At 46.7% G+C, this 16414-nt stretch overlaps 1 protein-coding gene across 1 annotated transcript in view; it reads right to left on the bottom strand.

Annotated features, from left to right (window-relative positions):
• Nucleotides 1-2422: 2422 nt before the first annotated feature.
• The window catches only part of FAM3D (FAM3 metabolism regulating signaling molecule D), a 79825-nt gene continuing 65833 nt past the window's right edge, over nt 2423-16414 (bottom strand). The window contains exon 10 of the mRNA XM_073569812.1: nt 2423-2863. Within this exon, the coding sequence (XP_073425913.1) occupies nt 2774-2863 (90 nt within the window). The 3' untranslated portion in view covers nt 2423-2773. The remainder of the gene's footprint in view (nt 2864-16414) is intronic.

Raw genomic sequence — 16414 nt, 5'->3', positions numbered from 1 at the left:
ACTGTTTGGCGGGTGTCATTGCTCGACCGGAGTGGTCTGAGCAGAGGGGGGGGGATATGTGAGAATCATGTGGGAATAGTGGATGAGGGCAGGTATATCTCGCCCAGATTCCTTTCCTATGTGGCCTAGTCTGGTCAGTATCGCACCTGCTTACTAATGGATAATGGGAGGTGGATATAAAAGGATGCAAGGTGGTTGTGTGAGTGTCTCAGCCTGGGAACACAGAGAGCCTGTCTGTGTGAGAGACACACGTGAGTGGAAGCAGTGCCCACTGCAACTGTGGTTTGGCTGGACAGGAGAAGCCCGCCAGTTGGTAGTTAGGTTGTCCATTGTTTAGTTAGTGCCGGACAGGCAAGGATTTGTTTTATGTTTTATTTCCTTTTGCATTGCTTTCACCGTTAATAAACCTGACCCAGGGTCAGTTATACACGAATCCCAGCTCTGCGCCTGAGTTTCATGCTGAATGCACGTGACCTTTGACCCCAGCAAAGGCGATCCCGGAGTGTTTTATCACAGGGCCTACACTTTCACTTTAGATTCTTTTACTATTGATATAGTTGAAGAACAGCTTGGGATTGGTTTTACTCTCCTTAGCAATTGGCTTCTCTGTCGATGGGGCTGTGTCACGGCTTGTTTTTTTGGGTGGCAAGCTGGAGTTTTTACTGTTACCATTTTCAGGTAGAAGTATAGTTTTGGTCACTATTTAATGCACTGTTTTGGTACTGGTGAAAGAAAACCTGCTTTTCTGGCACTTAGGCCTGTTTCACACATCAGTTTTTAAGGTCAGTCGAAATCCGCCAAAATAGTGGAAAACGGATCCGCAGGTGGAGTGACAGCAACGGGTGTCACCGGAGTGGCGGATGGACGGATCCGGGGAAGGTTAGAATTTAAAGGAACCCGCTCCCGATTGCAGAGATGTGCGCGAGAAGATATCGGCGCGATGAGAGAGAGAGATTTTAGCGGCTCCCGGAGTGAAAATAGCGGACCATCACTGCAAAAAAACGTTGCAAAATTGGCGGATCTTGACTGATGGGAAAAAACCGATGTGTGAAACAGGCCTTAGATATTTTATTTTGTTTTTTTTAGGATCATTACAGTAAAGGGTAAATAATTCTAGACTTTGGTCTAAATATTTAAAAATAGCAAACCTGTCAGCACCAGGGAGGATGAGAGCCTGAAATGACACTCCAGTTGCATTAGCGATAGTGGCATTTAAGGCCTCTTTCACACTTCAGTTTTTTGCATCAGTCATAATCCGCCAAAAGGACGGATGGCGGATCCGTTGTAGTACTGATGACAACGGATGTCACCCGCCCGTTTTTTTTGACGGATCCGACAAAAGAAGAATTTTAAAGGAATCGCAGCCCGGAAAAGGAGAGAGAGAGAGAGAGAGAGAATTTTTTTTACGTCCAGCACCCAGAAAGAATATTGGGTTAAAACAGTGTCTGGAGGATCCCCAAGAGAAAAAAACGTTGCAAGCTCCGTTTTGAAATGTTTGAGGATGGTGACGGACAGCAACTTTTGGCGGATCCACAAAAAAAACAGATGCAACGGACGGCAATCCGTCACAATCCGCCATTAATGGAAGTCAATGGGGAAAAAAACGGATCCTCAAAAAAAAATTGCGGATCCATTTTTTTCAAAACCTGGCGGATTGTGACTGATTCTAAAAAACTGAAGTGTGAAAGAGGCCTAAGCGGTTAAAATTAGCGATGAGCAAACGTTGTTGTGTTATCTGAGCATGCTCGGGTGCTAATACATGAAATGTCACGGTCAGTGACTGACAGAAGCATTTGAAAGGTTAAACAGCAGCCATCAGAGATCGCTCCAATCACAGCTGTTACAGGGTAATGCCGGCGTGTGCCAGGTATGGCAGGGGCTTATTACATCTACATCACACGTCAGGTATTGGTTGTACACTCTTGTTTTGTTATATTACTATTTAAAGCTGATGTTTCATTAGATTTCACAAAGGAAACTGTGTAAGGTGCTGGAAGGCGATAGTTGTGGTCAATCTGCTGCTCCATGACGCCCTGACACTTTACCTGAAAATCGTGTCCCAGTGCCGCTGTGCTGTCAGGTGCGAGGTGCATCACACTCATGTGTAGGCCGCAGACCACCGCTGACTTCAGGTGGTTTCCGAAAGGAGCCACTCCTTGGCTGGGTCCTTCCCTAGAGTAAGATCTGGATAGTCCCGTGTTTGAGACTCTTAAACGAGGCTCCACGGACTTTATTTGCATATTTGTATTTCCCAGGGAGCAATGCACCTAGGATTTCACTGTGATTGAGCGCCTTTGCCAGCTGCCGCAGTGTTTTCTTTGAGTGGTCTCCCTGAGGTCAGTGATTGTTTCGTAATATTATAAATGAGTACTGTTGTGGTCATAGAGCTTCTTATTTCTGAAATTAACTGAAGGAACCAAGATTCGATTTGCCATAAAGTTATTTATTATGGATCTGTAGGCCAATTAGTCCTTTATTGTACAAATATTGGCGACATGCCTCCACAGCCCGGTAGAGACGTGATGTCCATACAGTTATACATTACCGCATCATGGAGAGGAATCCCAATGTGTCCCGAAGTCTGGATCTCACTTTTTGTTTTGTCGAAAAACATGGATGAGAAAAGGATTTGTAAAAAGTCAACGTTCCCCACTGATCTCCTTCCTTTATTAAATAATAAAATATATACATCCGCATGTAAACAAATCCCTGACACGTCCTAAAGGAGTCCAGTTCTAACAATTCACTCGTAGAAGACTGTACAAAGATGACATTAGTCCATTTTTTTAGGAATACATCCACTAATTTCCAGAACTTCAGGCCAGCCGTCATACTTATTGGTTTCCTTGTCGTTCTTGAGGTGCTGCTCAGGAATAAAAAAAAGTGACAATTACTCTTCAGTATCAGATCTTTAGCAGCAAAAGTCTTATTTTGCATGTAGATGTGCTGATTTTCGCCGGTAATGCGACTTATCGAGGTCCGATCGACCATATACCAACTTATCGGCACTTGGCTACTGGCCGAGAAATACTGATGGTAGCATAACGATTATTAGTATTATCATTGTGTCCCCATACAGCAAGAGAATCATGCTGGCAGTCACACGACAAGCTTGAAAAATGCTTATTAGAAGTGGATCTCAACTTTTCACGCTGGCGTAAAAAATCATCATTATCGGTAGCACATCGCACCTTGTAAACAACAGATGTGCTGCCGATAATGAAAAGGTGTGATGATGCAATTAATACTGATAGTAACATAACGATCATTAGTATTATTATTGTGTCCCCATACAGCAAGAGAAACATGCTGGCAGTCACACAACAAGCTTGAAAAATGCTCATTAGAAGTGGATCTCAAGTTTTCATACTGGCCTAAAAATCATCACTCTCGGTAGCACATCGCACCTTGAAAACAACCGATGTGCTGCCGATAATGAAAAGGTCTGATCGTGTAATTAATCAGCTTTTTTTGCGTGATTGCCGGCATGACTACGTGGACCAATAGGTGTAGAAAAATACCACGGCACTTCGAATAATGCATTTATTTCACAGGTAGACATCATGTCTATACTTTTGGTTTTCCTTTGTGTCGTTTGACATTTATTTTATTTACCTTGGCTCTCATCCTATTTCCATTAATTTCACCTTTTTTCATAAATTTGCTACATTCATTTCTCAAGCTTTAAAAACATTTTAAATCATTTTTTTCTATTTTTTCTATACCTTTATTATGCGGCTCTAAGATTTGGATCACACTTTGTTCTATAATACATGTATCTGGATATATTTATTTTGCATCATGTTTTATGCCTCTCCTCTTCCTTTTTGTAATAATGCCATGTAATGTTGCTTTTCTCTGTGCATTTTTATTTTTTTTATCATATTTTCTTCTATTTTATTGCCATGAAATTTATATTTCTGCTTAATATCTAAGGGGTAAGGCTTCTCCTTGTGGAGAGAAATAAGCCAAGCTTGGCATGTCAGTGTAAGGAGACTTATAGGCCATGCATGCTCCTCTGGGAAATTAAATATACAAATTGCCTCTTCAGAGAAGAAGAGGACTGGAGCACTAGCGCCACTTATTGGACACCACAATCATAGTCAACTCTTTAAAGAGCCTTGCCATATGAATTAGGAGAACAGCCAAACCAGAATCTCAATTTGCAAACACATGTTTCAGGGTGTTGCCCCTCCTCAGTGCAAAGCACAAGATCTGATTGGGTTAGGTGAGAGGCTAAGACGGATCTAAGAGGTAATGTCTATACTTGTGAAGAGTGACATGCCTGACATTCGAGAGTAAGGAGACTGTTAGGCCATGCAATGCTCCAGAGTTGAGCGAAACAGGTCGAAAAAATTCAAAAGTCGCCGACTTTTGGCAAAGTCGGGTTTCATGAAACGAAACCCGACCCTAGGATGAGGTCGGCCACAAGGTCGGCGACTTACGCGCCAAAGTCGCCTTTCAAAAGTTTGTTTTGCGCTCTTTTTCACCCAATCAGGATCCACGGACACTGTGGGCAACGTGATGACATAGGCACGGGTCACCACCATCTTTCAGAAGGGCATGCAAGTGATTGGCTTGCTTTGGTGGGCGTCACAGGGGGTATAAAAGGGCGTGCACGCCGACCGCCATCTTACTTCTGCCGATCTTAGTATAGGGAGAGGTTGCTGCTGATTCTGTAGGGAGAGCGTTAGGCAGGGAAGAAGACAAAAAAACTGCTTCTGCTGCTAGCGATTTGGCCTGCACAACACACCAGTCACTGTGTGTGCAGTGCAAGGGGAGGCTATATAGTGGTGTATCAGTGGTGTTGGTTGTTGGGCTGCCTTCTAAGGCTTCCTGACAGGCTGGCATTGCTGTTTACCCACTGCTCCGCAAACTGCTTTTTTAAAAGCAATCCAATCTCCCTTATCCTCTAGTCACTTTGGTCACAGCTGCGCCATCGAGCCTGTCACATAGCGCTCAGATATTCATTGGGCCTCAAACTGCTTTTTTAAAAGCAATCCCAATTTTTTTTTTTTGTCCTGCTGAGAAGAAAAAAAAACTGCTTCTGCTGCTGATAGCAATTTGGCCTACACAACACACCAGTCACTGTGTGTGCAGTGCAAGGGGAGGCTATATTGTGGTGTATCAGTAGTGTTGGTTGTTGGGCTGCCTTTTAAGGCTTCCTGACAGGCTGGCATTGCTGTTTACCCACTGCTCCGCAAACTGCTTTTTTAAAAGCAATCCAATCTCCCTTATCCTCTAGTCACTTTGGTCACAGCTGTGCCATCGAGCCTGTCACATAGCGCTCAGATATTCATTGGGCCTCACACAATCCAAAAGTGTCCAGTGTCCAAAAGTGTGTGCAGAGATTCAAAATCTCACTTATCCTCTAGTCACTTAGGTCACAGCTGTGCTATCGAGCCTGTCACATAGCGCTCAGATATCAGTGGGCCTCACACAATCCAAAAGTGTCCAGTGTCCAAAAGTGTGTGCAGAGATTCAAAATCTCACTTATCCTCTAGTCACTTAGGTCACAGCTGTGCCATCGAGCCTGTCACATAGCGCTCAGATATTCATTGGGCCTCACACAATCCAAAAGTGTCCAGTGTCCAAAAGTGTGTGCAGAGATTCAAAATCTCCCTTATCCTCTAGTCACTTAGGTCACAGCTGTGCCATCGAGCCTGTCACATAGCGCTCAGATATTCATTGGGCCTCACACAATCCAAAAGTGTCCAGTGTCCAAAAGTGTGTGCAGAGATTCAAAATCTCACTTATCCTCTAGTCACTTAGGTCACAGCTGTGCCATCGAGCCTGTCACATAGCGCTCAGATATCAGTGGGCCTCACACAATCCAAAAGTGTCCAGTGTCCAAAAGTGTGTGCAGAGATTCAAAATCTCACTTATCCTCTAGTCACTTAGGTCACAGCTGTGCCATCGAGCCTGTCACATAGCGCTCAGATATTCATTGGCCCTCACAGAATCTAAAAGTGTCCAGTGTCCAAAAGTGTGTGCAGAGATTCAAAATCTCCCTTATCCTCTAGTCACTTAGGTCACAGCTGTGCCATCGAGCCTGTCACATAGCGCTCAGATATTCATTGGGCCTCACACAATCCAAAAGTGTCCAGTGTCCAAAAGTGTGTGCAGAGATTCAAAATCTCACTTATCCTCTAGTCACTTAGGTCACAGCTGTGCCATCGAGCCTGTCACATAGCGCTCAGATATTCATTGGGCCTCACACAATCCAAAAGTGTCCAGTGTCCAAAAGTGTGTGCAGAGATTCAAAATCTCCCTTATCCTCTAGTCACTTAGGTCACAGCTGTGCCATCGAGCCTGTCACATAGCGCTCAGATATTCATTGGGCCTCACACAATCCAAAAGTGTCCAGTGTCCAAAAGTGTGTGCAGAGATTCAAAATCTCACTTATCCTCTAGTCACTTATGTCACAGATGTGCCATCGAGCCTGTCTCATAGTGCTCAGATATTCATTGGGCCTCACACAATCTAAAAGTGTCCAGTGTCCAAAAGTGTGTGCAGAGATTCAAAATCTCACTTATCCTCTAGTCACTTAGGTCACAGCTGTGCTATCGAGCCTGTCACATAGCGCTCAGATATCAGTGGGCCTCACACAATCCAAAAGTGTCCAGTGTCCAAAAGTGTGTGCAGAGATTCAAAATCTCACTTATCCTCTAGTCACTTTGGTCACAGCTGTGCCATCGAGCCTGTCACATAGCGCTCAGATATTCATTGGGCCTCACACAATCCAAAAGTGTCCAGTGTCCAAAAGTGTGTGCAGAGATTCAAAATCTCCCTTATCCTCTAGTCACTTAGGTCACAGCTGTGCCATCGAGCCTGTCACATAGCGCTCAGATATTCATTGGGCCTCACACAATCCAAAAGTGTCCAGTGTCCAAAAGTGTGTGCAGAGATTCAAAATCTCACTTATCCTCTAGTCACTTAGGTCACAGCGGTGCTATCGAGCCTGTCACATAGCGCTCAGATATCAGTGGGCCTCACACAATCCAAAAGTGTCCAGTGTCCAAAAGTGTGTGCAGAGATTCAAAATCTCACTTATCCTCTAGTCACTTAGGTCACAGCTGTGCCATCGAGCCTGTCACATAGCGCTCAGATATTCATTGGGCCTCACACAATCCAGAAGTGTCCAGTGTCCAAAAGTGTGTGCAGAGATTCAAAATCTCCCTTATCCTCTAGTCACTTAGGTCACAACTGTGCCATCGAGCCTGTCACATAGCGCTCAGATATTCATTGGGCCTCACACAATCCAAAAGTGTCCAGTGTCCAAAAGTGTGTGCAGAGATTCAAAATCTCACTTATCCTCTAGTCACTTAGGTCACAGCTGTGCCATCGAGCCTGTCACATAGCGCTCAGATATCAGTGGGCCTCACACAATCCAAAAGTGTCCAGTGTCCAAAAGTGTGTGCAGAGATTCAAAATCTCACTTATCCTCTAGTCACTTAGGTCACAGCTGTGCCATCGAGCCTGTCACATAGCGCTCAGATAGTCATTGGCCCTCACACAATCTAAAAGTGTCCAGTGTCCAAAAGTGTGTGCAGAGATTCAAAATCTCCCTTATCCTCTAGTCACTTAGGTCACAGCTGTGCCATCGAGCCTGTCACATAGCGCTCAGATATTCATTGGGCCTCACACAATCCAAAAGTGTCCAGTGTCCAAAAGTGTGTGCAGAGATTCAAAATCTCACTTATCCTCTAGTCACTTAGGTCACAGCTGTGCCATCGAGCCTGTCACATAGCGCTCAGATATTCATTGGGCCTCACACAATCCAAAAGTGTCCAGTGTCCAAAAGTGTGTGCAGAGATTCAAAATCTCCCTTATCCTCTAGTCACTTAGGTCACAGCTGTGCCATCGAGCCTGTCATATAGCGCTCAGATATTCATTGGGCCTCACACAATCCAAAAGTGTCCAGTGTCCAAAAGTGTGTGCAGAGATTCAAAATCTCACTTATCCTCTAGTCACTTAGGTCACAGCTGTGCCATCGAGCCTGTCTCATAGTGCTCAGATATTCATTGGGCCTCACACAATCCAAAAGTGTCCAGTGTCCAAAAGTGTGTGCAGAGATTCAAAATCTCCCTTATCCTTTAGTCACTTAGGTCACAGCTGTGCCATCGAGCCTGTCACATAGCGCTCAGATATTCATTGGGCCTCACAAATCCAAAAGTGTCCAGTGTCCAAAAGTGTGTGCAGAGATTCAAAATCTCACTTATCCTCTAGTCACTTAGGTCACAGCTGTGCCATCGAGCCTGTCACATAGCGCTCAGATATCAGTGGGCCTCACACAATCCAAAAGTGTCCAGTGTCCAAAAGTGTGTGCAGAGATTCAAAATCTCCCTTATCCTCTAGTCACTTAGGTCACAGCTGTGCCATCGAGCCTGTCTCATAGTGCTCAGATATTCATTGGGCCTCACACAATCCAAAAGTGTCCAGTGTCCAAAAGTGTGTGCAGAGATTCAAAATCTCACTTATCCTCTAGTCACTTAGGTCACAGCTGTGCCATCGAGCCTGTCTCATAGTGCTCAGATATTCATTGGGCCTCACACAATCCAAAAGTGTCCAGTGTCCAAAAGTGTGTGCAGAGATTCAAAATCTCACTTATCCTCTAGTCACTTAGGTCACAGCTGTGCTATCGAGCCTGTCACAAAGCGCTCAGATATCAGTGGGCCTCACACAATCCAAAAGTGTCCAGTGTCCAAAAGTGTGTGCAGAGATTCAAAATCTCACTTATCCTCTAGTCACTTTGGTCACAGCTGTGCCATCGAGCCTGTCACATAGCGCTCAGATATTCATTGGGCCTCACACAATCCAAAAGTGTCCAGTGTCCAAAAGTGTGTGCAGAGATTCAAAATCTCACTTATCCTCTAGTCACTTAGGTCACAGCTGTGCTATCGAGCCTGTCACATAGCGCTCAGATATCAGTGGGCCTCACACAATCCAAAAGTGTCCAGTGTCCAAAAGTGTGTGCAGAGATTCAAAATCTCACTTATCCTCTAGTCACTTTGGTCACAGCTGTGCCATCGAGCCTGTCACATAGCGCTCAGATATTCATTGGGCCTCACACAATCCAAAAGTGTCCAGTGTCCAAAAGTGTGTGCAGAGATTCAAAATCTCACTTATCCTCTAGTCACTTAGGTCACAGCTGTGCTATCGAGCCTGTCACATAGCGCTCAGATATCAGTGGGCCTCACACAATCCAAAAGTGTCCAGTGTCCAAAAGTGTGTGCAGAGATTCAAAATCTCACTTATCCTCTAGTCACTTAGGTCACAGCTGTGCCATCGAGCCTGTCACATAGCGCTCAGATATTCATTGGGCCTCACACAATCCAAAAGTGTCCAGTGTCCAAAAGTGTGTGCAGAGATTCAAAATCTCCCTTATCCTCTAGTCACTTAGGTCACAGCTGTGCCATCGAGCCTGTCACATAGCGCTCAGATATTCATTGGGCCTCACACAATCCAAAAGTGTCCAGTGTCCAAAAGTGTGTGCAGAGATTCAAAATCTCACTTATCCTCTAGTCACTTAGGTCACAGCTGTGCCATCGAGCCTGTCACATAGCGCTCAGATATCAGTGGGCCTCACACAATCCAAAAGTGTCCAGTGTCCAAAAGTGTGTGCAGAGATTCAAAATCTCACTTATCCTCTAGTCACTTAGGTCACAGCTGTGCCATCGAGCCTGTCACATAGCGCTCAGATATTCATTGGGCCTCACACAATCCAAAAGTGTCCAGTGTCCAAAAGTGTGTGCAGAGATTCAAAATCTCCCTTATCCTCTAGTCACTTAGGTCACAGCTGTGCCATCGAGCCTGTCACATAGCGCTCAGATATTCATTGGGCCTCACACAATCCAAAAGTGTCCAGTGTCCAAAAGTGTGTGCAGAGATTCAAAATCTCACTTATCCTCTAGTCACTTAGGTCACAGCTGTGCCATCGAGCCTGTCACATAGCGCTCAGATATCAGTGGGCCTCACACAATCCAAAAGTGTCCAGTGTCCAAAAGTGTGTGCAGAGATTCAAAATCTCACTTATCCTCTAGTCACTTAGGTCACAGCTGTGCCATCGAGCCTGTCACATAGCGCTCAGATATTCATTGGCCCTCACACAATCCAAAAGTGTCCAGTGTCCAAAAGTGTGTGCAGAGATTCAAAATCTCCCTTATCCTCTAGTCACTTAGGTCACAGCTGTGCCATCGAGCCTGTCACATAGCGCTCAGATATTCATTGGGCCTCACACAATCCAAAAGTGTCCAGTGTCCAAAAGTGTGTGCAGAGATTCAAAATCTCACTTATCCTCTAGTCACTTAGGTCACAGCTGTGCCATCGAGCCTGTCACATAGCGCTCAGATATTCATTGGGCCTCACACAATCCAAAAGTGTCCAGTGTCCAAAAGTGTGTGCAGAAATTCAAAATCTCCCCTGTCCTATAGACACCTTGTACCTTGTTTTACATACTATATAGTTTGTTGGATTTTGTCTACATTTCTACCAAAAATGAGGAAGGCTGGTGGAAGAGGCCGTGGAATTGGGCGGGGGTTGGCAGCTGGTAATGATGGTGTTGGTGGTGGATCTGATGGTAGTGGCAAGAGCAAAATAGGACCGAATGCAGGAGGTGTTGAGCCTGCATCATCGTCTGGCTACATAAGGCCTCGAACGAGTTGGCAAACCGCTTTTAAAGCCAGAGCATCAGGAAAAAGTTTTGTCTTACATTGCTGACTCAGCCTCCAGCTCTATCGCCTCCTCTTCTTCAGTTGTAAAAAGTAAAAGCACTGAGTCGTCATTGGAGGCTCATGTTCATGAACCACACCTTTCCTTGTGTCCTTCACCCCAACCAAGATTGAAGGATGACGCAGGCCATACTACTCATTACTCCATGGAGCTGTTTTCACATACCATGCCTGGATTATCAAGTGAAATGGTGAATTACCCAGGCCAAGATGAATCTGACATGGAGTGCACTGATGCACAGCCGCTGATGGATGATTCTGCTAGTACATTCACTCAGAGCACTACATTGTCCTCGCAGTGTACAGAGCCAGATTCTGACCCTGATGAGACTCAGGTACCCCTTCCCGCACACTATACCACCATACACGGTGACACAGAGGAAGGTGCACATGACATAGAAGAGGTGATGGATGACCCAGTTGTTGACCCAGATTGGCATCCATTGGGGGAAGAGGGTGCTGCTTCCAATAGCTCAGATGAGGAGCATCCACAGCAGACATCGACATCGCAACAGCTGTTATCTGGCAGGCCCGGAGCACTCCAAAGACAGGTTCCAAACATCAAAAGAGTTGCTGGACAGCTTGTCCAGAGGGTCAAAAGATCACAGCGTGCTAGGCCGCAAAATGTCTGCCAAAGTAGGAAGAGTGCAGTGTGGCACTTTTTTGAACAAAATCCTCATGATCAGGCCAAGGTTATCTGTAAGAAGTGCGCAAAGACCTTTAGCCGAGGGAAAAATCTGAAAAATTTGAATACCAGTTGCATGCTTAGACATTTAACCAGCATGCACTTGCAAACGTGGACACAACACCAAACCTCAAGTGCCACATGTGCAACTGATCACAACGAAGGTAGTCAGCAACGCTACATTGTTTCCCCCACTGTAAGCCCACCGGTTAGCACAGCAGCAATTGTTGAGGTGTCGTTGCAAGGCCACAGCAGTCAGGGAATCCCACTGTTATATCAACGAAAGACTGATTCTAGGCCATCAGAAAGAACACCAACTCCATCACCATCATCAACCCTCTCTCAGTCCGCCCTGTCCACAGCTACTTCCACCATATGCAGCTCTCAAGTCCAGCTCACCCTCCCAGACACTATGAGTAGGTCAAGAAAGTACTCAGTCTCTCATCCGCGTACACTGGGTTTGAACGCCCACATTGCCAAACTAATCTCGTTTGAGATGATGCCCTTTCGGTTGGTGGAAAGCACAGCTTTCCGCGAACTCATGGCCTATGCAGTACCACGCTATGACCTACCCAGTCGCCACTTCTTCTCTCGCAAAGCCATCCCAGCCCTCCACCATCATGTGAAAGACCGCATTGTCCATGCACTCAAGCAGTCAGTGAGCGGAAAGGTGCACCTCACTACTGATGCATGGTCCAGTCGGCATGGCCAGGGCCGTTACGTGTCCATCACTGCGCACTGGGTTAATGTGGTGGATGCAGGGTCCACAGGGGACAGCGGTGGTGGGACAGTGCTGCCTAGCCCACGGTATAGGAAACAGTTGGCTGTAGGCGTTCCACCCTCCTCCTCCTCCTCCAGAAGCGAAAGCTCGTCCACAGAGCGCAGTCGTACGAGCACTCCATCTGCAGCTGCCACTGTTGCACACGATGTGTCCCCCTATCGAGCAGCTAGTGGAAAGCGTCAGCAGGCTGTGTTGCAGATGATGTGTTTGGGCGACAGACATACCGCCGAGGTGCTGGCCGAGTACTTGAAGCGACAAACTGAGTCATGGCTGGGCAGTGTACATCTTGAGGCAGGCAAGGTAGTTAGTGATAACGGCCGTAATTTTGTGGCAGCCATAGCCCTTTCAAAACTCAGCCACATACCTTGCTTGGCTCACACCTTGAACCTGGTGGTGCAGTGCTTCCTCAAAAATTATCCGGAGTTAACAGCCCTGCTCCAGAAGGTGCGAAGACTGTGCGCGCACATCCGCCGGTCGCCGGTACACTCCGTTCGTATGCAGAAGCTGCAGCGATTGCTCCACCTTCCCAACCACCGCCTCATTATCGACATTGCAACAAGGTGGAACTCCACCCTGCACATGGTGGAGCGGCTGTGCGAGCAGAGGCAGGCCATAATGCATTTGTGGGAGGATACACGGCCAGGCACTTTGAGAGCAGACATGGAGTTGACAGGTGTGCAGTGGTCGAAGCTGAAAGACCTCTGTAAAGTCCTTCAGTGTTTTGAGGAATGCACACGGCTGGTAAGCGCAGACGACGCCATCCTAAGCATGAGCATCCCACTTATGCGTCTGCTCATGCAAACTTTGACGCACCTTAAGGAGCAGGCGTCTGCAGCCAATGTTGATGAGGAGGAAGAGGAGGAGGGAATCCTTGATGACATTCAGCCATTGTCTGCTCAGGGACCTCTCCTGGATGAGGTGGAGGAAGAAGAGGAGGAGGAGGATGATGATGGGGATGATTACTTAGGGGAGGAGGATGCATCTCGTGGGGCAAGTGAAAATGTTGGCGTGGCAAGGTCTGGTACAGGGTTTGTGCGTGACTGGAGGGATGTGGATTTGCCAGAAAGTGCTCCTCCAACCAGCACTCGCAGTGCATCATTGACACCGGGAACATTGGCCCACATGTCAGATTATGCCTTGCGGATCCTAAAAAGGGACCCCCGCATTGCCAAAATTATGAACGATGACGACTACTGGTTGGCCAGCATCCTGGATCCACGCTATAAAGGCAAATTACAAAACATCATGCCACAGGAGAACTTTGACCTAATATTGGCTAATAAACAAGCAACTCTGGTAAATCGGTTGCTTGAGGCATTCCCAGCACACAGCAGCGGTGATGGTTCTCACACGAGCCGTACGGGCCGGGGGCAGCTTGGCAGAGGTGTTCGTGGTGCACACAGCAGAAGTGGCGTTGGAGACAGGGGTTTCATGACAATGTTGTGGACTGATTTTTCAAATACCGCTCACACAACTGGTAATACTGCATCGATGGAAAGTGACAGGAGACAGCAGTTGTCAACCATGGTTACAAACTACTTTTCCTCCCATATCGATGTTCTCCCACACAGGTCATTCCCCTTTGACTATTGGGCCGCTAAACTGGACACCTGGCTTGAATTGGCCCAATATGCCTTACAGGAGCTCGCTTGCCCAGCTGCAAGTGTGCTATCGGAAAGAGTCTTCAGTGCAGCTGGATCAATCCTGACAGAAAAAAGGACCCGTCTGTCAACCCAAAATGTGGATGATCTAACCTTCATTAAAATGAACCATGCATGGGTTTCCAAGGATTTTGTCCCACCTTCCCCTGATGACACATAGGGTGACAGAAAAATGGCTTGCTTTGGTCCACCTCTTCCTGGGACTTAACCTATTTCGCCTTTTGCATCAGCTGAATGTCCAACATCAACATATGCCCCTTTCTAAAACTCCCTAACTGTGCTGCCTCCCCCCCCATGGCCGGGGTCACCACCTAGCGCACGACACCGTGCGAGTGCCGTTGCCCTGGACAGGTGGGTAGGCCGACTCTTGGGCGCGGGCACTGGCACAGGGTCCCTCATAGTGCAATCAAGTGTCTCTGATGGTGATGGTGCACACCCGCCGTCAGACACACCGCTGTACTATGAGGGGCCCAGTGCAAGTACCGACGCCCACGAATGGGCCCCCCTTGCTTGGGCAGGGCCCCAGCATTTGCAATCTTTACCTCTCCCTGCTCCTCCGCTGTGTAATCTGGGCCGTCAAATCCATACTGTGCCTGACACCGTCTGAGCCTGCCTCCTGAGACATATATTTTGAATGTGTACGCTATCCATACATGTTATCCGGGGATACGGTACCCTTTCTAACCTTTGTGCAATCACGTGCAATCCATACTGGGCCTAACACCGTCTGAGCCTGCCTCCTGAGACATATATTTTGAATGTGTACGCTATCCATACATGTTATCCGGGGATACGGTACCCTTTCTAACCTTTGTGCAATCACGTGCAATCCATACTGGGCCTAACACCGTCTGAGCCTGCCTCCTGAGACATATATTTTGAATGTGTACGCTATCCATACATGTTATCCGGTGATACGGTACCCTTTCTAACCTTTGTGCAATCACGTGCAATCCATACTGGGCCTAACACCGTCTGAGCCTGCCTCCTGAGACATATATTTTGAATGTGTACGCTATCCATACATGTTATCCGGGGATACGGTACCCTTTCTAACCTTTGTGCAATCACGTGCAATCCATACTGGGCCTAACACCGTCTGAGCCTGCCTCCTGAGACATATATTTTGAATGTGTACGCTATCCATACATGTTATCCGGGGATACGGTACCCTTTCTAACCTTTGTGCAATCACGTGCAATCCATACTGGGCCTAACACCGTCTGAGCCTGCCTCCTGAGACATATATTTTGAATGTGTACGCTATCCATACATATTATCCGGGGATACGGTACCCTTTCTAACCTTTGTGCAATCACGTGCAATCCATACTGGGCCTAACACCGTCTGAGCCTGCCTCCTGAGACATATATTTTGAATGTGTATGCTATCCATACATGTTATCCGGTGATACGGTACCCTTTCTAACCTTTGTGCAATCACGTGCAATCCATACTGGGCCTAACACCGTCTGAGCCTGCCTCCTGAGACATATATTTTGAATGTGTACGCTATCCATACATGTTATCCGGGGATACGGTACCCTTTCTAACCTTTGTGCAATCACGTGCAATCCATACTGGGCCTAACACCGTCTGAGCCTGCCTCCTGAGACATATATTTTGAATGTGTACGCTATCCATACATGTTATCCGGGGATACGGTACCCTTTCTAACCTTTGTGCAATCACGTGCAATCCATACTGGGCCTAACACCGTCTGAGCCTGCCTCCTGAGACATATATTTTGAATGTGTACGCTATCCATACATGTTATCCGGTGATACGGTACCCTTTCTAACCTTTGTGCAATCACGTGCAATCCATACTGGGCCTAACACCATCTGAGCCTGCCTCCTGAGACATATATTTTGAATGTGTACGCTATCCATACATGTTATCTGGGGATACGGTACCCTTTCTAACCTTTGTGCAATCACGTGCAATCCATACTGGGCCTAACACCGTCTGAGCCTGCCTCCTGAGACATATATTTTGAATGTGTACGCTATCCATACATGTTATCCGGGGATACGGTACCCTTTCTAACCTTTGTGCAATCACGTGCAATCCATACTGGGCCTAACACCGTCTGAGCCTGCCTCCTGAGACATATATTTTGAATGTGTACGCTATCCATACATGTTATCCGGGGATACGGTACCCTTTCTAACCTTTGTGCAATCACGTGCAATCCATACTGGTCCTAACACCGTCTGAGCCTGCCTCCTGAGACATATATTTTGAATGTGTACGCTATCCATACATGTTATCCGGGGATACGGTACCCTTTCTAACCTTTGTGCAATCACGTGCAATCCATACTGGGCCTAACACCGTCTGAGCCTGCCTCCTGAGACATATATTTTGAATGTGTACGCTATCCATACATGTTATCTGGGGATACGGTACCCTTTCTAACCTTTGTGCAATCACGTGAAATCCATACTGGGCCTAACACCGTCTGAGCCTGCCTCCTGAGACATATATTTTGAATGTGTACGCTATCCATACATGTTATCCGGTGATACGGTACCCTTTCTAACCTTTGTGCAATC

This window comes from Dendrobates tinctorius, unplaced genomic scaffold (assembly GCF_039654945.1).
Source record: "Dendrobates tinctorius isolate UK_male_01 unplaced genomic scaffold, ASM3965494v1 ptg000027l, whole genome shotgun sequence".
Classification (NCBI taxonomy): Eukaryota; Metazoa; Chordata; class Amphibia; order Anura; family Dendrobatidae; genus Dendrobates; species Dendrobates tinctorius.
This window is presented reverse-complemented; position numbering and strand designations above follow the sequence as displayed.